Source organism: Scyliorhinus torazame, chromosome 16, assembly GCF_047496885.1.
Source record: "Scyliorhinus torazame isolate Kashiwa2021f chromosome 16, sScyTor2.1, whole genome shotgun sequence".
Classification (NCBI taxonomy): domain Eukaryota; kingdom Metazoa; phylum Chordata; class Chondrichthyes; order Carcharhiniformes; family Scyliorhinidae; genus Scyliorhinus; species Scyliorhinus torazame.
The window spans coordinates 101,171,649-101,194,516 of record NC_092722.1 but is presented as its reverse complement, the minus strand read 5'-3'; the positions used below and the strand labels follow the sequence as shown (position 1 = coordinate 101,194,516).

The 22,868-nt window shown below is 45.9% G+C and overlaps 1 protein-coding gene across 1 annotated transcript; it reads right to left on the bottom strand.

Moving 5' to 3' along the window:
* Positions 1-9,210: 9,210 nt before the first annotated feature.
* LOC140392283 (transcription factor ATOH7-like) lies at positions 9,211-9,543 on the bottom strand. The gene has a single exon (XM_072477600.1). The coding sequence runs from the start codon at positions 9,541-9,543 to the stop codon at positions 9,211-9,213; it is 333 nt and encodes a 110-aa protein (XP_072333701.1).
* Between the last annotated feature and the right edge of the window lie 13,325 nt (positions 9,544-22,868).

Genomic DNA, 22,868 nt, shown 5'->3' with positions numbered 1-22,868 from the left:
TGTGTGTGTCTGTGTTTTGCAGTGAGCCAAATCTCTCCCAGGAAAGACTATCTCTGGATCATTTGGGTGATTTAAACTTATAATAGTGAAGCCTTTAACCTGATGTGATTTTGTTTAAAGGTGTTAAGTCTCTTGGAAGTTTGAAGGAACATTTTAAGGAATAATTTACTGTTGCAATATTTTCTGAGTTAGCTTTGAAGTAAGGGATTGTTGCTTTTCCGGTGTGGTATTTTAGTTTAAGTGGGGAGAGAACAATGGCTCGTTCAGAGGCTCAGAAGTTTTTGGGGGTGGAGAAGGTCACACCTCGTACTTTACGGACAGAAACGAAAAACAGACTGTTAGATTTGGCAAGAAAATTGCAATTAACATTACCTGATAAAATGCGAAAAGATGAGGTAATTATGGCGCTGGTTAAGCATTTAAAGTTGCCTGAGATAGAGTTTGACTCATTCGAAATGGCAAAAATTCAATTGCAAATTAAACAAATGGAACATGAGAAAGAATTAAAGCGGCTGGAATATGAGAGTGAGAGAGAGGAAAAAGAAAGAGAAAGAGAGAGAGAGGAAAAAGAAAGAGAAAGAGAGAGAGACGAAAAAGAAAGAGAGAGAGAGGAAAAAGAAAGAGAAAGAGAGAGAGAGGAAAAAGAAAAGGGGAGAGAAGAAAGGAGAAAAGAAAGAATAGCCCAAGCAGAACAAAACGAAAAAGAAAGGGAGATGCAACTTCAGAAAATGGCCATGAAACATGACAATCAATTAAAATTGGCAGGTGTAAAGGGAAACGTACAGTTGGATGAAAGTGATGAGGATAATGAGAAAGAGGGTCATAGTCGAAGGCTTGGTGGGAATCTATTTAAATATGTCCAAGCATTGCCAAGGTTTGACGAGAAGGAAGTGGAAGCCTTTTTCATTTCATTTGAGAAAAGGTAGCTAAACAAATGAAATGGCCACAGGACATGTGGGTGTTACTGATTCAAACAAAGCTGGTAGGTAGAGCTAGTGAAGTGTTTGCATCACTACCGGAGGAGGTATCTGGGACGTATGAGGAGGTGCAGAAATCCATCGTAAGTGCATATGAGCTAGTACCTGAAGCTTACAGATAAAGGTTTAGAAATTTAAGGAAAGAATTTGGTCAAACATACATGGAGTTTGAAAGGCTCAAACAGAGTAATTTTGACCAAACGTATGAAGGTCTCAGAGAAATTATACTTTTGGATGAGTTTAAAAATTCAATTCCTGATGTAGTGAGAACTCATGTGGAAGAACAGAGGGTTAAAACTGCGAGATTAGCAGCGGAAATGGCAGATGATTATGAATTAGTTCATAAATCAAAGATTGGTTTCCGACATCAGTTTCAGCCGGTGGGGATAGAAACTGGGGACATGAGAAATACTCAAGTGGTAAAGGTAAAGGTGATCTGATGGGAGACAATAAAGAGAGTGTACCTCAGATTTAAAAAGAAATCCAGGAGGGTGGAAAATAAATGAAAAGTTTCAAATGTTTTCACTGTAATAAACTAGGCCATGTAAAGTCACAGCGTTGGTGGTTGAAGAAAAGCACTGGGAAGGCTGATGTGGAAAAACAGGATAAGACAGTGGGGTTTGTTAGAGCGGTAAAGGAAAGCCCAAGGGAAGCAAAGGAGGTGCAAATGATTGTACAGCCTGTTCAAGAAGTAATTGTTAAGAAGGTGCCAGATGTCTTTAAAGAATTTACTTGTGTATGTAAAGTTTACTCATGTGTATCAGGAGGAGCAGGTAAAGAAGTCACAATTTTAAGAGATGTAGGGGCTAGTCAATCTTTAATGGTAAGAGATGAGGAATTATGTAGTTTGGGAAGTATGTTGCCAGAAAAGGTGGTGATATGTGGAATTCAGGGTGAGAGGAGTAGCGTTCCATTATATAAGGTGAGGTTGGAAAGTCCAGTGAAGAGTAGTGAAGTGGTAGTAGGAGTAATAGATAAACTATCTTGTCCAGGAATATAGTTTATCTTGGGTAATGATATAGCTGGATTGCAGGTGGGAGTGATGCCTACTGTGGTTGATAAGCCAGTGGAAAATCAGTAAACTGAAGTGTTGAAGGACAAATATCCTGGGATTTTTCCGGATTGTGTAGTAACAAGGTCGCAAAGTCACAGGTTAATACAAGAGGCGAAGTCAAAGAGTGAAGATGAAGTTGAAGTGCAATTATCAGAAACGATTTTTGATCAGATGGTTGAAAAAGAACAAGAACAGGTGGAGGATGAGACGGATCTTTTTAGTTCAGGAAAATTGGCAGAGTTACAACAGAAAGCTGTAGAAATAAAACGGATATATCAGAAAGGATATACGGAAGAGGAATCTGAGAGTATACCAGAGTGTCATTACCGAAAAAATGATGTCTTGATGAGAAAATGGAGACCTGTACATATGCAGGTGGATGAAAAGTGGGCAGAAGTTCATCAAGTAGTATTGCCGGTAGGGTATAGAAAGGAGGTGTTGCGAGTTGCACATGAGGTACCAGTGGGAGGTCATTTGGGAATAAGGAAAACGTAAGCTAAAATCCAGAAACATTTTTATTGGCCTGGACTACATAAAGATGTAGTTGAATTTTGTCAATCATGTCACACATGTCAAGTGATTGGGAAACCTCAAGCAGTGATAAAACCAGCGCCCTTAATACCCATTCCAGCATTTGATTTGATTTGACCGTTTACAAGAGTCCTAATCGATTGTGTAAGACTGCTTCCTAAAACAAAAAGTGGGAATCAATATCTTTTGACTGTAATGGATGTGTCTACTAGGTTTCCAGAGGCCATTCCAGTATGTAATATTACAGCTAAAAGGATTGTGGAGGAGTTACTTAAATTCTTTACTAGATATGGACTACCCACAGAAATTCAATCGAATCAAGGAATGAATTTTACTTCAAAGTTATTCAAAGAAGTTATGGATATCTTAGGAATAAAACAATTTAAATCAACTGCGTACCATCCAGAATCGCAGGGAGCATTACAAAGATGGCATCAGACATTAAAGACAGTGTTGAGGGTGTATTGTCAAGATTATCCAGAGGATTGGGATAAAGGAATTCCATTCGTATTGTTTGCAATCAGGGATGCACCTAATGTGTCGAACAAATTTAGTCCTTTTGAACTAATTTTTGGCCATGAGGTAAGAGGACCACTTAAATTGAGTAAGGAAAAATTGGTGGGTGAGAAATCAGAAATTACACTATTGGATTACGTGCCAAATTTTAGGGAACGATTAAATAAAGCAGGTGAATTGGTCAGACAACATTTGAAAGTTGCACAAAATGTGATGAAACGGGTAGCGGACAAGAAATCCAAAGTTTGTAGCTTTGCCAGTGGGGAAAAAGTTTTAGTGTTGTTACCAGTGGTAGGGGAGCCTTTAAAAGCTAGGTTTTGTGGACCATATCAGATTGAAAGGAAATTAAGTGAGGTGAATTATGTGGTGAAAACACCAGAGAGAAGGAAGACTCACCGAGTGTGTCATGTGAATATGCTTAAAAGGTACTTTGAAAGGGAAGGAGAGAAAAAGGAGGTTTTAATGATTCTAACTCAAAGTGTCGAACCAAATCCAGATGACTGTGAATTTGACATACCTCAAATTAAATTGGAAAATGAGGATGTTCTTAAAAATTGGGATGAATTGTTAAGTTACCTTCCAGAGGAAAAACAAACTGACCTGAAAGAGTTATTGATATCACATGGGCAAGTTTGTAGAAATAAATTGGGAAGTACTAAAATGGCTATACGTGATGTAGATGTGGGAAATGCTGTTCCTATCAAACAACATCCATATAGACTTAATTCTTTGAAATTGGCACAGGTTAACAGAGATTGAGAGAATGCTGAAGAATGGCATAATTGAAGTGGATTGCAGCCACTGGAGCTCACCCATAGTGATGGTACCTAGACCAGACGGTACCCAATGGTTGTGTGTGGACTATCGAAAGGTGAATGCAGTTACAAGAATGGACTCTTATCCTGTCCCACCATTGAAGGATTGCATGGAGAAAGTGGGATAATCTGCTTTTATTTCCAAGTTCCAGACATGGAAAGAACATTTAAAACATCGTATGGAGTTCTTCGATCGACTTCTGGAGGCGGGTTTGGTGATGAACATAGCCGAAAGTGAATTTGGAGAAGCCCGAATCACTTCCCTTGCGGAGTTTCCGTTATCCTCAAGACAAAGGGAAATAAGGCGATTTCTTAGCATGAGTTGATTGGATCGAACAGCTGTGCAAAGGTTTTGTGGTGTGATTAGTCCACTGATGGAATTGCTGAAGAAACGTAAAAAAATTCATTGGCAGCGGATTTTCAACAGGCATTTGACTGCCTGAAAGCTGTGATCACCAATGCTCCTGTATTGGAGAATTGCAAGGGACTCTGTGGTCAGATTGAACTAAATTATCTGATTCTGAAGAGAAATGCCGAGGAGTAGAGGAATGAAATGAAATGAATGAAAATCGCTTATTGTCACAAGTAGGCTTCAAATTAAGTTACTGTGAAAAGCCCCTAGTTGCACATTCCAGCGCCTGTTCGGGGAGGCTTTTACGGGAATGGATGGATCATGCAGAGACTTTGTTCAAAGAGACTGTCAATCGAGAAGGATTTCGGTTGGAGGAAGAAGAACAAAGAAAAATGGACTATATTATTATACCTGTTTGCATGTGTTGTTTTTTTAAAAAAAACGAAAAGGTATATTTACTGTGTACATTTCTTACTGGATGGTGCAAAAGTGAAAAATGAAACCATCTTGAAGTTGATGGTTTATTTTTTTTTCTTGGGGGGAGGTGTCATGTGAGAGTACTTTTAAGACATGGATGTTTAAGCAATGTACCTTTAAGAAAACTGTGATGTCAGAGAGTGGGTGGAGCTGGGCTTTAGGTCAACCATTTTGCAGGTTTTTAGTTTCAGTTTAGAAAGCAGTTTGTGTGTGTCTGTGTGTTTCCAGAGAGCTGCAAGTTTTGAAAAGTGCTGTGTGTGTGTGTCTGTGTTTTGCAGTGAGCCGGATCTCTCCCATAAAAGACTATCTCTGGATCATTTGGGTGATTTAAACTTATAATAGTGAAGCCGTTAACCTGATGTGATTTTGTTTAAAGGTTGGAAGTCTCTTGGAAGTTTGAAGGAACATTTTAAGGAATTATTTACTGTTGTAATATTTTCTGAGTTAGCTTTGAAGCAAGGGGTGTTAAGAGATCCAATGTTTATTTAAGATGTTAAATTGAGTTCATGGAATAAACAGTGTTTTGTGTTTAAAAACCCACATGTCCATAATTGTAATCCCACACCTAGGGAAAGAGCCGTGTGCTAGGAAAAGCAACAAATCCATTAAAGGGAGAGGTTGGTTGAACTCCATGATACATTTTGGGGTTCTGAAAACACCTTGCCCATAACAATATATTGATTTAAAATTTTTGTTAATCTGATTTCTTTAAATAATTTCTTCCTCGAAAGCTTTTTACCTATAATAAAAGGTTGGTTTCTCTCAGGGAGGTACAAACTAGACTCTAGTCTCTGTATCTAGTTCGTATAGGGAGGTACAGCCTAGACTCAGGCTCTGTAACTAGTTAATGTGGGAAGATACCAACCAAACTCCAGATTCTCCCATTAGTTGGTGCAGGGAGGCACAGACTAGATTCCAAACTCTGTAATTAGTTGGCAGAGAGAGGTACAGACAAGATTCCGCGCTCTGTAACTAGTTTGTGTAGGGAAGCACACACTAGATTCAAGATCCTGTAAATAGTTAGTGTAGGGTGGTACCGACTAACCTCCAGACTCTGTAACTAGTTGGCCTGGGGAGGTACAGACTAAACTCCAGACTCTGTAACTAGTTGGTGTGGGGAGGTATAGACCAGACTATAGGCTCTTTAACTAGTTAGTGTGCGGAGGTACAGACTAACCTCCAGACTCTGTAACTAGTTGGCCTGGGGAGGTACAGACTAAACTCCAGACTCCGTAACTAGTTGGTATGGTGAGGTACAAACTAGGCTCCAAGCTCGGAAACTAGTTAGTGTGGGGAGGTACAAACTAGACTCCAGGCTCTGTAACCCGTTAGTGTGGGGAGGTACTGTCAAGACTCAAGGCTCTGTAACTAGTTAGTGTAGGGAGGTACTGTCGAGACTCCAGGCTCTGTAACTAGTTAGTGTAGGGAGGTATTGTCGAGACTCAAGGCTCTGTAACTAGTTAGTGTAGGGAGGTACTGTCGAGACTCCAGGCTCTGTAACTAATTAGTGTAGGGAGGTATTGTCGAGACTCCAGGCCCTGTAACTGGTTAGTGTGGGGAGGTACTGTCGAGACTCCAGGCTCTGTAACTAGTTAGTGTAGGGAGGTACTGTAGAGACTCCAGGCTCTGTAACTGGTTAGTGTGGAGAGGTACTGTCGAGACAAAAGGCTCTGTAACTAGTTAGTGTAGGGAGGTACTGTCGAGACTCAAGGCTCTGTAACTAATTAGTGTGGGGAGGTACTGTCGAGACTCCAGGCTCTGTAACTAGTTAGTGTAGGGAGGTACTGTTGAGACTCCAGGCTCTGTAACTAATTAGTGTAGGGAGGTACTGTTGAGACTCCAGGCTCTTTAACTAGTTAGTGTAGGGAGGTACTGTTGAGACTCCAGGCTCTGTAACTAGTTAGTGTAGGGAGTTACTGTCGAGACTCCAGGCTCTGTAACTAATTAGTGTAGGGAGGTATTGTCGAGACTCAAGGCTCTGTAACTAGTTAGTGTAGGGAGGTACTGTCGAGACTCCAGGCTCTGTAACTAGTTAGTGTAGGGAGGTACTGTAGAGACTCCAGGCTCTGTAACTGGTTAGTGTGGGGAGGTACTGTCGAGACTCCAGGCTCTGTAACTAGTTAGTGTAGGGAGGTACTGTTGAGACTCCAGGCTCTGTAACTAATTAGTGTAGGGAGGTACTGTTGAGACTCCAGGCTCTTTAACTAGTTAGTGTAGGGAGGTACTGTTGAGACTCCAGGCTCTGTAACTAGTTAGTGTAGGGAGTTACTGTCGAGACTCCAGGCTCTGTAACTAATTAGTGTAGGGAGGTATTGTCGAGACTCAAGGCTCTGTAACTAGTTAGTGTAGGGAGGTACTGTCGAGACTCCAGGCTCTGTAACTAGTTAGTGTAGGGAGGTACTGTAGAGACTCCAGGCTCTGTAACTGGTTAGTGTGGGGAGGTACTGTCGAGACGCCAGGCTCTGTAACTAGTTAATGTAGGGAGGTACTGTCGAGACTCAAGGCTCTGTAACTAATTAGTGTAGGGAGGTATTGTCGAGACTCAAGGCTCTGTAACTAGTGTAGGGAGGTACTGTCGAGACTCCAGGCTCTGTAACTAGTTAGTGTAGGGAGGTACTGTCGAGACTCCAGGCTCTGTAACTAGTTAGTGTAGGGAGGTACTGTCGAAACTCCAGGCTCTGTAACTAGTTAGTGTAGGGAGGTACTGTCGAGACTCCAGGCTCTGTAACTAGTTAGTGTGGGGAGGTACTATCGAGACTCCAGGCTCTGTAACTAGTTAGTGTAGGGACGTACTGTCGAGACTCAAGGCTCTGTAACTAATTAGTGTAGGGAGGTATTGTCGAGACTCAAGGCTCTGTAACTAGTTAGTGTAGGGAGGTACTGTTGAGACTCCAGGCTCTGTAACTAGTTAGTGTAGGGAGGTACTGTTGAGACTCCAGGCTCTGTAACTAGTTAGTGTAGGGAGGTACTGTTGAGACTCCAGGCTCTGTAACTAGTTAGTGTAGGGAGGTACTGTCGAGACTCTGTAACTGGTTAGTGTAGGGAGATACAAACTTGACTCTATTCTCTGTATCTAGATAGTGTAGGGTGGTACAAATGACTCCAGGCTCTGTAACTAGTTAGTGTCGGGAAGTACAGGCTAAACTCCAGGCTCTGTATCTAGTTAGTATACGGAAATACAAACTAGACTCTAGTCTCTGTATCTAGTTAGTGTAGGGTGGTACAAACTAGACATCAGTCTCTGAAACTAGTTACTGTGGGGAGGTACAAACTAGACTCTAGTCTCTGTAACTAGTTAGTGTAGGGAGGTACCGAGTTTCCAGACTCTCTCACTAGTTTGTATAGGGAGGTACAGCCTAGACCACAGGCTCTGTAGCTAGTTAGTGTAGGGAGGTACAGCCCAGACTCCAGGCTCTGTAACTCGTTAGTACAGGGAGGCACTGACTAAACCTCGGGCTCTGTAACTAGGTAGTATAGGGAGGCATTGACTAGTCTCCAGGCTCTGTAACCAGTTAGTATAAGGAGGCACCCACTAAACCCTAGGCTCTTTAACTAGTTAGTATAGTCAGGCACTGACTAAACTCCAGGCTATGTAACTAATTAGTATAGGGAGGCACTGAATAAACTCTAGGCTCTGAAACTGGTTAGTGTAGGGAGGTACAGACTTGACTCCAGGCTCTGAAACTAGTTAGTATAGGGAGGTACAGACTTGACTCCAGGCTCAGTAACTAGATAGTATAGGGAGGTACCGAATCTCCAGACTCTCTCACAAGTTGGTGTAGGGAGGTACAGACTAGACTCCAAACTCTGTATATCAATGGATTGGAAGATTGAGAAATTAAAGTTTGGAGGATCTGTAGCTCATTTTTGATGACAGTTCACAGAGTGAAATATTAACTCTCACTGACACTGTGTGCTGCATAATCCCAACATAATCTGTTTTTATTCCCAACTTTTTGATTGTTCCTGACAAAGCAGGATGTAGGACAGCACACTGTGCATGGATACCCTAACTCAAAGAAACAGAAGCAGAACACTTCAGTTAAAATATTTAATTACATCAAAACAAAATCCAACAGGGATTGTACCAAAGACATTTATGTTAAATTCTGACGTGGAAACTCAAGATTCATTCCGCACTAGTCATTTTTAAATAGAGAACTTAAAAAAACATAGAATATTTGAAACATTTGTGCACTAAACGTGCGTTATCTACATGCAAACAATATACTTTTTTCTAATTTTCCACAATGTTTTTTTTACAGCAGAACCTATCTGCACATGAATTCGAAATATCATTGGAACAACAGCATTGTAGATGTCACAAATTGTCAGTTTTAACATTAATGTCCGAACTTCAACCTTGTTAACTATTGTTAAGTTCCAGAAAATGACATTCTAGCAAAACTTGTTTAAGTTAAAATTCCCCTGGAAATTTCAATCTGAAATCTAACAGGTTCCTGTTTTGAGAGCCAGTCAGCTCTGGGTTCAGTTGATGATCTGGAAGCTCTCCTGGTTGAAGGGGAAGATTCTGTCTGTGTAACATTGATCCTTCTGGGCTGCCTGCCCCAGGTACGCCGGGATGTCCTCGCTGGCCTCGATGTGTCCATACTGGATGTGAATCCAGCGCGTGTCGCTGTTGCAGCGCTCCGCCTCAGTCAGAATCCGGGTCAGGGCCATGATGTAGCTCAGGGCCATCTGCAGAGTCTCGTACTTGGAAAGTTTTTTGTCTTGCCCCCACTGTGGCACCACTTTCCGGAGGCGGTCAAAGGCGGTGTTAAGTCCCTGCATGCGCCTCCTCTCCCGGGCGTTCGCTGCCATTCTCCTGCGGACACAGCTCTGCACCCTCTCCACAGGGCACCCGTTTGATTCAGGACCTGGGGCAGCTCCCGAGGTGGAGGCAGGCAGACTGGATTTCATTGCTGCGTGGATCTAAGGCAGCTTTCCTCCTGTAGCCTTGGCTTCTCAGTCTGCAGCTGAAGACTTTCTTGGAGGGGAGGAAGATGCCTTCCTCCTTCTCTCTGGTTCTCCCTCTTTTCCACCTGTTCTGTTTGAGCTTTAACTCCTGAAGCACATGTCTCAATCACACGCCAAAGTTTCTGGTTTAAACAACAGCAAAAAAACCTGCAAAAAGCCAACGCTGTCTTGGGCACTTCCCAAGGAGCGAATGATGAGCTTTTACTGAAAGAGGTTTGCGTCTCTCTCTCCAGCAAATCCTCGGCCAAGTCACCACCTTTCTCAGCCCCCGGGAAGCTCCAGGCTGTAAGCGATGCTCAAGCATGGGGAGCGGGGGTGGAGGGAGCAATAGTCCCCCCCACTCAGCCTGGGGAAGGGGTTGAAGCAGCAGCTCCGGCGCCCTGGATGCTGTGTTGGGGTTTGAGTGTGAGGAGGATGCTGCTCGCTCGCTGCAGCCGCTGTGTTTTATATATAGCCCCCGGGCTGCGCCTGAACAGGTGGCAACAGGTGGAGAGAGCGCGTCCCCAGCCCCAGTCCCAGCGCCGTTCCTCTGTGGGAATATCTGGAGCCACAGCCTCATCCGCTTGCCTCCTCCCTGCCAACACTCCGTTTGCAGCATGGGGCTCTTAGCATCTGGTCTAAATGCACCTCGTGTGGGAAATAGGCGAACATTGATTAATGTCCAAAAAAAAAGGGCGATTAGCACAAATTCCCAACGTGGATTTGCCCTGTTCCCAGGATCACAGATTCAAAGAGAATTGGGCGGTTTGCACACAAAAGAAAATAGCCGATTGGACATTGCAGATTGTGGAGTAAACTCTGACAACCTGACAGACACTCGAAAGTCAAACTGTTTCCACGGTGAGGTCAGTTTGTTTAATCCAACGGTGCTAAAAGCTGCGGATGCTGGAATCTGAAACAAAAACGGTAAAATGCTGGGCAATCTCAGCAGGCCTGACAGCATCTTTGCAGAGAGAGAGGGCAGCTTTAACTTTAATGCTAGCTCCATTCTCACTCCATTCTCACTGCTGAGATTGCCCAGTATTCTGACTGTTTTTGTTTAATCCAACCTGAAATTTGGGGATTAATTCCACTCACGTTTGTATCAAAGGCAGAACATTAGCATTAGTGATAAAATGTATACATTTCACACAAGGTTTTTCCTGAGTAAGTTCTTCAGTGTGAAGGAGTTTGTGGACAAACAGCTGCCCACGGTTCAGTTCACCTTGCTTTGCAATTGTGGAAATACTGATGAGCTTTATCAGTGTTTGGATCTTCCTGCCTTGCTCGCTCGCCCCTCCCTCCGCCCCATCCCTCCTTACTCTGTAAGATTTCGGAAGATTGTTAGAATTCGATGCTTTAAGCTCTGTCACACAGTGTCCATCAATGTGTGAACACAGCCTTATGTCTCACTGCATTGCCTCCCTCTGGAAGATTTTAAGCACGCGTCTTTCCACTGACCAATCTTCAGCTGAACCACAATTCCATCAAACATTCATTCAGTCCAAGCTTAGGAGAAAACTTCAGTGAACAATGATGAGTGAACTGGAGCACTTTCTTATTCTATCTGGAGTTTAAACAGCATCATTTGCAATTTAAAAAAAAGTTGCAATAAGCAATAAAATTTAGAAAGGATGGCATCATTCTTTTCACAGTAAATACAACTTGGATTCATGATGTGGAGGTGCCAGCGTTGGACAGGGGTGAGCACAGTAAGAAGTCTTACACCACCAGGTTAAAGTCCAACTTGTTTGGAATCACTAGCTTTCAGAGCACAGCTCCTTCCTCAGGTGATAAAGAAGCTACGCTCCGAAAGCTTGTGATTCCAAATAAACCTGGTTGACTTTAACCTGGTGTAATAATTGTCACAATTATATTAACTTATATTAACACTGCAATGAAGTTACTGTGAAAAGCACCTAGTCGCCACATTCCAGCACCTGTTCGGGGACACGGAGGGAGAATTCAGAATGTCCAAATTACCTAATAGCACGTCTTTCGGGACTTGTGGGAGGAAACCGGAGCACCCGGAGGAAACCCACGCAGACACAGGGAGAACGTGCAGACTCCGCACAGACAGTGACCAAGCCGGGAATCAAACCTGGGACCTTGGCGCTGTGAAGCAACAGCGCTAGCCACTGTGCTACCGTGCCGCCCAAAGACTTCTTAACGTAGTCAAATTGAGAATCAGAGTGTACTTGCAGCACCACCTCTGCACAATGCGTCCTGGAGTGAAAGCTAGAAGCTGAATTCAGTGGCAGTTTAACCAATCTAATGTTGATGCTTTATACTTGGGAACAATATGTTTGGTTGTGATTTCATATTTCATTCCCCAAACCCAGCTTGAGTTGTTTGGGTGTAATGTGATGTTCACAAAACTCAGCTCCTAATCATTCCTGATTGGAGGAATATGAATGAGACAGCAGAGATGCTGAAATCTCCTGACCAGCTGGTGTCAGAAGGACTGCCTTGTTGGTGAAAGATTTGCTGAAGCTTTGCGGTCTGAGAAATCTCGGTGAATGAGGGGCCAGTTCAGTTTGGGATTGATACCTTGGTGAAAGTCGTCTAATCCACACTGCTTGAGGATCACTTTAAAGGCAGATTTAAAACACTGGGTTAAATGTTTTGTGCTATTTATTGAGCAGTGACCGGACTGTCACTCTCTACAGTGATTAGTGACATGGAATCAATCTCTACAGTGCAGAAGGAGGCTATTCCGCCCATCAAGTCAGCACCAATCCTCTGAAAGAGCATCCTACCTAAGCTTCCTCTCCTTATCCCTGTAACCCTACCTAACCTCTACATCTTTGAACACTAAGGAGCGGTTTTAGCATGGCCAATCCACCTAACCCGCACATCTTTGGACACAAAGGGGCAATTTTAGCATGGCCAACCCACCTAACCTGCACATCATTGGATTGGGGGGGGGGGGGGACGGACGGACCGGAACGCCTGGAGGAAACCCACACAGACACGGGAGAACATGCAAACTCAACACAGTCACCGAGGTCTGAATCGAACCCGGGTCCCTGGTGGTGAAGCAGCAGTGCTAACCAGTGTGCCACCATGTCACAAGGCCTATATTCTATGTCAGAGAATTTTCTTTCAAGTCCCTCTTTAAAGAAAAATGAAGATGATTTTAGGTTAAGGAACCTAAGGTCAAGTATTGTAAAGGGAAACAGAATGGAGGGGAAGCAGCTGTGGCCAAAGACCAACTCAGTATTTGTACAAAGATTAGCACACAGTGGTTAGCACTGCTGCCTCACATCTCCAGGGTCCCAGGTCTCTGGCCTTGGGTGACTGTCTGTGTGGAGTTTGCACTTTCTCCTCGTGTCTGCATGGGTTTCCTCCAGGTGCTCCAGTTTTCTCCCACAGTCCAAAGATGTGCAGGTTAGGTGGATTGGCCATTTTAAATTGCCCCTTAGTGTCCAAAACGTAGGTGGGCCTACTGGGTTACAGGGATAGGGTGGAGGCAGGGGCTAAAGTGGGGTGCTCTTTCCAAAGTTTTGTGCAGACTTGATGGGCCGAATGGCCTCCTTCTGCACTGTAAATTCTATGATTCACTGACCCCCTTTAAATTGTGAAGTGTTTATATATATAAACATATGAAGAGAGATAGATACATTAAACACATGAGCCCTATTTTAAATGATTAATGAACTAAGTAAATAACCAGTGGGGTACTGTCACTTGGGCTTTGAGTATAGTCAATGATAATAACATGCAAAATTCATGTTTTACAGCCAACTGCATCTTTAATGTCAAAAGAAAGAGAGAAAAAAGTTGTTATAGGGGCTTAACTGGGTAGCTTGACTCTTTTGTCAACTCTGATGAATCCCATTACTTTCGGAAACCATCTGTCCACTAAAAACATACAGGTATGTGACCTATGGACTGAAGAGAATGGTAATGAATACCAGCGAATGATCAGGTTGAGAGAAAGTAACTGTTTCATTGGTAACAGAGGAATCAAAGGGGGGGGGAAGGATGTCTGAGAGATTTTCTAGCTCCAGAAATATCGCTAGAAGTGAAGGATCTGAGAGTTAGGGATTTGAAAATTCTCTGACATAGAGTAGGGACTATGTCATCAATTAGTGTAGCAAGTGACAGACCAGCTACTGCTCAAGAAATAGCACAAAACTTTAACCTAGTGTTTGAAGTCTGAGATGATATTTGTATCATTTAAACACATTCATCACCTTCCCGGGGCAGGAGCGCCGAAGTGACGTGTAGGACATCCAATAAATTTCAGAGTCCGATTTAATTGAATTGCAAATATTTGATTTGATTTATTGTCACGTGTACGCAAGTACAGTGAAAAGTATTAGTTCTGCGCACGGTCCGGACAGCCTGGTATGGCAACTGTTCGGCCCAAGACCGCAAGAAACATCAGAGTCGTGAACACCGCCCAGTCCATCACACAAATCCGCCTCCCATCCATTGACTCCATCCATGCCTCCCCCTGCCTGGGGGAAGCGGGCAGCATAATCAAAGACCCTCCCACCCGGCTTACTCACTCTTCCAACTTCTTCATCGGGCAGGAGATTCAAAAATCTGAGAACATGCACGAACAGACTCAAGAACAGCTTTTTCCCCACTGTTGCCAAACTCCTAAATGACCTACTAATGGACTGACCTGATTGATACTACACTCCTGTATGCTTCACCTGATGCCGGTGTCTATGTATTTACATTGTGTACCTTGTGTTGCCCTATTATGTATTTTCTTTACTTTTCATGTACTAAATGATCTGTTTGAGCTGCACGCAGAAAAATACTTTTCACTGTACCTCGGTACATGTGACAATAAACAAATCCAATCCCATCCATATATGAAAAAACATAGGACATATGATAAGCACACAATGTAAATACAAAGGCACAGGCATCGGATGAAGCATACAGTGTGTAAAAAGTGTCCAAAAAGGTTAGGTGGGGTTACTGGGTTACAGGGATAGGGTGGAGATGTGGACTTACGTGGGGTGCTCTCTCCAAGGGCTGGTGTAGACTCGATGGGCCGAATGGCTTCCTTCTGCATTTTAAATTCTATGACTGAACTCTTTTCTTGAAGGAATCCGATCAATAGAATCTCTGAGGGTATGAGGGAGAGGGATGTGCCTAGACTTGAACATTCTTCGACTGGCAGACTGACGTTATTTTGAAAAAACCTTCGAATACAATTGTCCTCAAAACGTAACTGTTGTTCTGGGGGTCCAGTACATCTCTAATTTTGAATTAAGGACACACTTGGGATCAATATTAATCCATGAGAGGTACAGAGTTAGGATTTGAAGTACTTATTTATGATCTAAAAGGGAAGTTCATTTGGAGAGTGGGGTAAGAGATGAGTTTGCAGACAATGAATGTACACAAGTTGAACTGTTAGATGAGCAATAGCCCCAAAAATTGCTGTACCCTTTGGGATAAACATTTCTTTAAAGATTTAAACACACATATGGGTGGCACGGTGGCACAGTGGTTAGCATTGTTGTCTCACAGTGCCAGGGACCCGGGTTCAATTCCAGCCTGGGATGTGGAGTTTGCACCCTGTGTGGAGTGTGCACTTTCTCCCCATTTTTCTGCGATGATTTGTATTTTGGACAGCATGGTAGCATTGTGGATAGCACAATTGCTTCACAGCTCCAGGGTCCCAGGTTTGATTCCGACTTGGGTCACTGTCTGTGCGGAGTCTGCACATCCTCCCCGTATGAGCGTGGGTTTCCTCCGGGTGCTCCGGTTTCCTCCCACAATCCAAAGATGTGCAGGTTAGGTGGATTGGCCTTGCTAAATTGCCCTTAGTGTCCAAAATTGCCCTTAGTGTTGGGTGGGGTTACTGGGTTATGGGGATAGGGTGGAGGTATTGATCTTGGGTAGGGTGCTCTTTCCAAGAGCCGGTGCAGACTCGATGGGCCGAATGGCCTCCTGCTGCACTGTAAATTCTATGATCTATGTCGAGGGGCTGGTTTAGCACAGTGGGCTAAACAGCTGGCTTGTAATGCAGAACAACGCCTGTGGCGCGGGTTCAATTTCCGTACCGGCCTCCCCGAACAGGCGCCGGAATGTGGCGACTAGGGTTTTTTCACAGTAACTTCATTGAAACCTACTTGAGACAATAAGCGATTATTATTATTATGTCTGCGTGGGTTTCCTCCGGGTGCTCGGGTTTCCTCCCACAGTCGAAAGATGTGTAAGTTAGGTGGATGGCCATGCTCAGGGTTACGGAAATAGGGCAGGGCAATAAGCCCAAGTAGAGGGTTCTTTTTGAGGGTCAGTACAGACTTGATGGGCCGAATACCCTCCTCCTGGTGGTGAAAAACATAACTTCAGTATTCAAAGGAGCTTCAACACTGTAATATTAATGTGAGCCAACAAAAATATACAAACACATTGAAATAGATATTGGAACTTTCAAAATGTTCTCCTTGAAGTATTTTCTTTCCATTTGCTTTATCTCCCATTCATCTCCCGACCTCCAGAACAGTCGATTTCAGCCGGAGCGGAGCAGGTTAGTCAATTTCAGCGGGAGCAGTGCGCAAGTGATTTCTGGGAGGTAAGTCTCTCCTTTAAAAACACTTGTCTTTGCAGGAGCAGGCCAGTCGATTTCAGCGGGAGCGGAGCAGGTTAGTCAATTTCAGCGGGAGCAGTGCGCAAGTGATTTCTGGGAGGTAAGTCTCTCCTTTAAAAACACTTGTCTTTGCAGGAGCAGGCCAGTCGATTTCAGCGGGAGCGGAGCAGGTTAGTCAATTTCAGCGGAAGCAGTGCGCAAGTGATTTCTGGGAGGTAAGTCTCTCCTTTAAAAACACTTGTCTTTGCAGGAGCAGGCCAGTCGATTTCAGCGGGAGCGGAGCAGGTTAGTCAATTTCAGCGGGAGCAGTGCGCAAGTGATTTCTGGGAGGTAAGTCTCTCCTTTAAAAACACTTGTCTTTGCAGGAGCAGGCCAGTCGATTTCAGCGGGAGCGGTGCGTTAGTGATTTCTGGGAGACCTTCACAGGAGCAGGCTAGTCTGGGTAAACACTTTCAGCTGGTAAAAACTTACCTGGTCCCGTTTTCGGTCCCTCTTTGCTGTGTTTTTAAAAAAAAATTTAGTGTTTAAGGCGGGAACAGGAAGTTCGACCCGCGGACTTCTGGGAAGACCCTCACCAATAAATTCTGGTGGAGAGGAAACCTGAGACACTACACGTGTAGTGTCTCCCACCCGCCCTCCTCCTCTAACCTAATAATAAAACCCATTGGTGTGAGGTAAGTACCATATTTTATTATTATTATTATTTTTTGAAATTTTTTTAAATTTAGTTGATAGCCAGATCTTGGTAGAAAGTTAGAGGGATGGCAGGGAAGGGAGTGCAATGTTCCTCCTGCAGGATGTTTGAGGTGAGGGATGCCGTTAGTGTCCCTGCTGATTTTACCTGCAGGAAGTGCTGCCCTCTCCAGCTCCTCCAAGACCGAGTTAGGGAACTGGAGCTGGAGTTGGAAGAACTTCGGATCATTCGGGAGGCAGAGGGGGTCATAGATAGCAGCTTCAGGGAATTAGTTACACCAAAGATTGGAGATAGATGGGTAACTGTAAGAGGGACTGGGAAGAAGCAGTCAGTGCAGGGATCCCCTGCGGTCGTTCCCCTGAGAAACAAGTATACCGCTTTGGATACTTGTGGGGGGGGGGACTTACCAGGGGTAAGCCATGGGGTACGGGCCTCTGGCACGGAGTCTGTCCCTGTTGCTCAGAAGGGAAGGGGGGAGAGGAGCAGAGCATTAGTAATTGGGGACTCGATAGTCAGGGGCACAGATAGGAGATTTTGTGGGAGCGTGAGAGACTCACGTTTGGTATGTTGCCTCCCAGGTGCAAGGGTACGTGATGTCTCGGATCGTGTTTTCCGGGTCCTTAGGGGGGAGGGGGAGCAGCCCCAAGTCGTGGTCCACATTGGCACTAACGACATAGGTAGGAAAGGGGACAAGGATGTCAGGCAGGCTTTCAGGGAGCTAGGATGGAAGCTCAGAACTAGAACAAACAGAGTTGTTATCTCTGGGTTGTTGCCCGTGCCACGTGATAAGTGAGATGAGGAATAGGGAGAGAGAGCAATTAAACACGTGGCTACAGGGATGGTGCAGGTGGGAGGGATTCAGATTTCTGGATAACTGGGGCTCTTTCTGGGGAAGGTGGGACCTCTACAGACAGGATGGTCTACATCTGAACCTGAGGGGCACAAATATCCTGGGGGGGGAGATTTGTTAGTGCTCTTTGGGGGGGTTTAAACTAATGCAGCAGGGGCATGGGAACCTGGATTGTAGTTTTAGGGTAAGGGAGAATGAGAGTATAGAGGTCAGGAGCACAGATTTGACGTCGCAGGAGGGGGCCAGTGTTCAGGGAGGTGGTTTGAAATGTGTCTACTTCAATGCCAGGAGTATACGAAATAAGGTAGGGGAACTGGCAGCATGGGTTGGTACCTGGGACTTCGATGTTGTGGCCATTTCGGAGACATGGATAGAGCAGGGACAGGAATGGATGTTGCAGGTTCCGGGGTTTAGGTGTTTTAGTAAGCTCAGAGAAGGAGGCAAAAGAGGGGGCGGTGTGGCGCTGCTAGTCAAGAGCAGTATTACGGTGGCGGAGAGGATGCTAGATGGGGACTCATCTTCCGAGGTAGTATGGGCTGAGGTTAGAAACATGAAAGGAGAGGTCACACTGTTGGGAGTCTTCTATAGGCCTCCAAATAGTTCTAGGGATGTAGAGGAAAGGATGGCGAGGATGATCCTGGATAAGAGCGAAAGTAACAGGGTAGTTATTATGGGAGGCTTTAACTTTCCAAATATTGACTGGAAAAGATATAGTTCGAGTACATTAGATGGGTTGTTTTTTGTACAGTGTGTGCAGGAGGGTTTCCTGACACAATATGTTGACAGGCCAACAAGAGGCAAGGCCACGTTGGATTTGGTTTTGGGTAATGAACCAGGATTTGGAGGTAGGAGAGCACTTTGGGGACAGTGACCACAATTCGGTGACGTTTACGTTAATGGTGGAAAGGGATAAGTATACACTGCAGGGCAAGAGTTATAGCTGGGGGAAGGGCAATTATGATGCCATTAGACGTGACTTGGGGGGGATAAGGTGGAGAAGTAGGCTGCAAGTGTTGGGCACACTGGATAAGTGGAGCTTGTTCAAGGATCAGCTACTGCGTGTTCTTGATAAGTATGTACCGGTCAGGCAGGGAGGAAGGTGCCGAGCGAGGGAACCGTGGTTTACCAAAGAAGTGGAATCTCTTGTTAAGAGGAAGAAGGAGGCCTATGTGGTGTGAAGTTTCAGTTGGGGCGATGGATAGTTACAAGGTAGCGAGGAAGGATCTAAAGAGAGAGCTAAGACGAGCAAGGAGGGGACATGAGAAGTATTTGGCAGGTAGGATCAAGGAAAACCCAAAAGCTTTCTATAGGTATGTCAGGAATAAGCGAATCACTAGGGAAAGAGTAGGACCTGTCAAGGACAGGGATGGGAAGTTGTGTGTGGCGTCTGAAGAGATAGGCGAGATACTAAATGAATATTTTTCGTCAGTATTCACGCAGGAAAAAGATAATGTTGTGGAGGAGAATGCTGAGACCCAGGCTAATAGAATAGATGGCATTGAGGTACGTAGGGAAGAGGTGTTGGCAATTCTGGACAGGCTGAAAATAGATAAGTCCCCGGGTCCTGATGGGATTTATCCTAGGATTCTCTGGGAGGCCAGGGAAGAGATTGCTGGACCTTTGATTTTTATGTCATCATTGGCTACAGGAATAGTGCCAGAGGACTGGAGGATAGCAAATGTGGTCCCTTTGTTCAAAAAGGGGAGCAGAGACAACCCCGGCTACTATAGACCGGTGAGCCTCACGTCTGTAGTGGGTAAAGTCTTGGAGGGGATTATAAGAGACAAGATTTATAATCATCTAGATAGGAATAATATGATCAGGGAAAGTCAGCATGGCTTTGTGAAGGGTAGGTCATGCCTCACAAACCTTATCGAGTTCTTTGAGAAGGTGACTGAACAGGTAGACGAGGGTAGAGCAGTTGATGTGGTGTATATGGATTTCAGCAAAGCGTTTGATAAGGTTCCCCACGGTAGGCTATTGCAGAAAATACGGAGGCTGGGGATTGAGGGTGATTTAGAGATGTGGATCAGAAATTGGCTAGCTGAAAGAAGACAGAGGGTGGTGGTTGATGGGAAATGTTCAGAATGAAGTTCAGTTACAAGTGGAGTACCACAAGGATCTGTTCTGGGGCTGTTGCTGTTTGTCAGAAGGGTGGGTGAGTAAATTTGCAGATGACACTAAAGTCGGTGGTGTTGTCGATAGTGTGGAAGGATGTAGCAGGTTACAGAGGGATATAGATAAGCTGCAGAGCTGGGCTGAGAGGTGGCAAATGGAGTTTAATGTAGAGAAGTGTGAGGTGATTCACTTTGGAAGGAATACCAGGAATGCGGAATATTTGGCTAATGGTAAAGTTCTTGAAAGTGTGGATGAGCAGAGGGATCTAGGTGTCCATGTACATAGATCCCTGATAGTTGCCACCCAGGTTGATAGGGTTGTGAAGAAGGCCTATGGAGTGTTGGCCTTTATTGGTAGAGGGATTGAGTTCCGGAGTCAGGAGGTCATGTTGCAGCTGTACAGAACTCTGGTACGGCCGCATTTGGAGAATTGCGTACAGTTCTGGTCACCGCATTATAGGAAGGACGTGGAGGCTTTGGAGCGGGTGCAGAGGAGATTTACCAGGATGTTGCCTGGTATGGAGGGAAAATCTTATGAGGAAAGGCTGATGGACTTGAGGTTGTTTTCGTTGGAGAGAAGAAGGTTAAGAGGAGACTTAATAGAGGCATACAAAATGATCAGGGGGTTAGATAGGGTGGACAGTGAGAGCCTTCTCCCGCGGATGGAAATGGCTGGCACGAGGGGACATAGCTTTAAACTGAGGGGTAATAGATATAGGACAGAGGTCAGAGGTAGGTTCTTTACGCAAAGAGTGGTGAGGCCGTGGAATGCCCTACCTGCAACAGTAGTGAACTCGCCAACATTGAGGGCATTTAAAAGTTTATTGGATAAGCATATGGATGATAATGGCATAGTGTAGGTTAGATGGCTTTTGTTTCGGTGCAACACCGTGGGCCGAAGGGCCTGTACTGCGCTGTATCGTTCTATGGTCTATGTTCTATGTTCTCACATCCATTATATGTCCTTAAGGTTGTAAAATATTTTGAGGCCGTTTCCAATAATGGATGAAATGGGCAATAGAAAATGTAGGAGACAGCTGGTAAAAGGTTTGGGAAATAGATGATTTGTAAAGGAGCAGTGTGGGGCAGCGTGGGGTACTGTGGAGCAGTGTGCAGTATGGAGCCGCGTGGGACAGTGTGCAGTGTGGGGCAGTGTAGAACAGTGTGCAGTGTGGGGCAGTGTGGAACAGTGTGGGGTACTGTGGAGCAGTGTGCAGTATGGAGCAGTGTGCAGTGCGAAGCAGTGTGAGGACGTTTGGAGCAGTGTGGAGCCGTGTGGTGCAGTGTGGGGCCGTGTGGGGCAGCGTGGAGCAGTGTGGGGCAGTGTGGAGCAGTGTGGGTCAATGTGGGGCCGTGTGGGGCAGCGTGGAGCAGTGTGGGTCAATGTGGGGCAGTGTGGGGCAGTGTGGAGCCATGTGGAGCAGTGCGCAGTATGGAGCAGTGCGCAGTATGGAGCAGCGTGGGGCAGTGTGCAGTGTGAAGCAGTGTGGGGCAGCATGGAGCCATGTGGAGCAGTGCGCAGTATGGAGCAATGTGGGGCAGTGTGCAGTATGGAGCAGTGCGCAGTATGGAGCAGCGTGGGACAGTGTGCATTGTGAAGCAGTGTGGGGCAGTGTGGAGCAGTGTGCAGTATGGAGCAGTGTGGGGCAATGTGGAGTCGTGTGGGGCAGTGCGCAGTATGGAGCAGTGTGCAGTATGGAGCCGCATGGGACAGTGTGGAACAGTGTGCAGTGTGGGGCAGTGTGGAACAGTGTGGGGTACTGAGGAGCAGTGTGCAGTATGGAGCAGTGTGGAGCTGTGTGGGGCAATGTGGAGTCGTGTGGGGCAGTGCGCAGTATGGAGCAGTGTGCAGTATAGAGCAGTGACGCACCACCGGTCGTATCCATTCACCAGATTAGTGGAAATTTCCCCTCAATGTGCAAGGCTGGAACTTGTAACCCCGTATACATCACCGTAAAACACCAGGGGCGAAATTTACCCCCAACGGCGCGATGTCCTCCGACTGGCGCCAAAAACGCCAGTTGGGGCAGCACGGTAGCCTTGTGGATAGCACAATTGCTTCACAGCTCCAGGGTCCCAGGTTCGATTCTGGCTTGGGTCACTGTATGTGCGGAGTCTGCACATCCTCCCCGTGTGTGCGTGGGTTTCCTCCGGGTGCTCCGGTTTCCTCCCACAGTCCAAAGATGTGCAGGTTAGGTGGATTGGCCATGATAAATTGCCCTTAGTGTCCAAAATTGCCCTTAGTGTTGGGTGGGGTTACTGGGTTATGGGGATAGGGTGGCGGTGTTGACCTTGGGTAGGGTGCTCTTTCCAAGAGCCGGTGCAGACTCGATGGGCTGAATGGCCTCCTTCTGCTCTGTAAATTCTATGATAATCTATGAAAAACGGCACCAATCAGACGGGCATCGCGCCGGCCCAAAGGTGCGGAATGCTCCGCATCTTTGGGGGCCGAGCCCCAACATTGAGGGGCTAGGCCGGCGCCGGAGGGATTTCCGCCCCGCCAGCTGGCGGAAATGGCATTTGGTGCCCCGCCAGCTGGCGGAAATGGCGTCTTTTGCCCCGCCAGCTGGCCGCCGACAGTTTCCCGCGCATGCGCAATGGGGAGAGTCTCTTCCGCCTCCGCCATGGTGGAGGCCGTGGCGGAGGCGGAAGGGAAAGAGTGCCCCCACGGCACAGGCTCGCCCGCGGATTGGTGGGCCCCGATCGTGGGCCAGGCCACCGTGGGGACACACCCCCGGGGTCAGATCGCCCCGCGCCCCCCCAGGACCCCGGAGCCCGCCCACGCCGCCTGGTCCCGCCGGTAAATACCAGCTTTGATTTACGCCGGCGGGACAGGCAATTTCTGGGCGGGACTTCAGCCCATCCGGGCCGGAGAATTGAGCGGGGGGTCCCGCCAACCGGCGCAGCCCGATTCCCGCCCCCGACCAATCTCCGGTACCGGAGACTTCGGCGGGGGCGGGATTT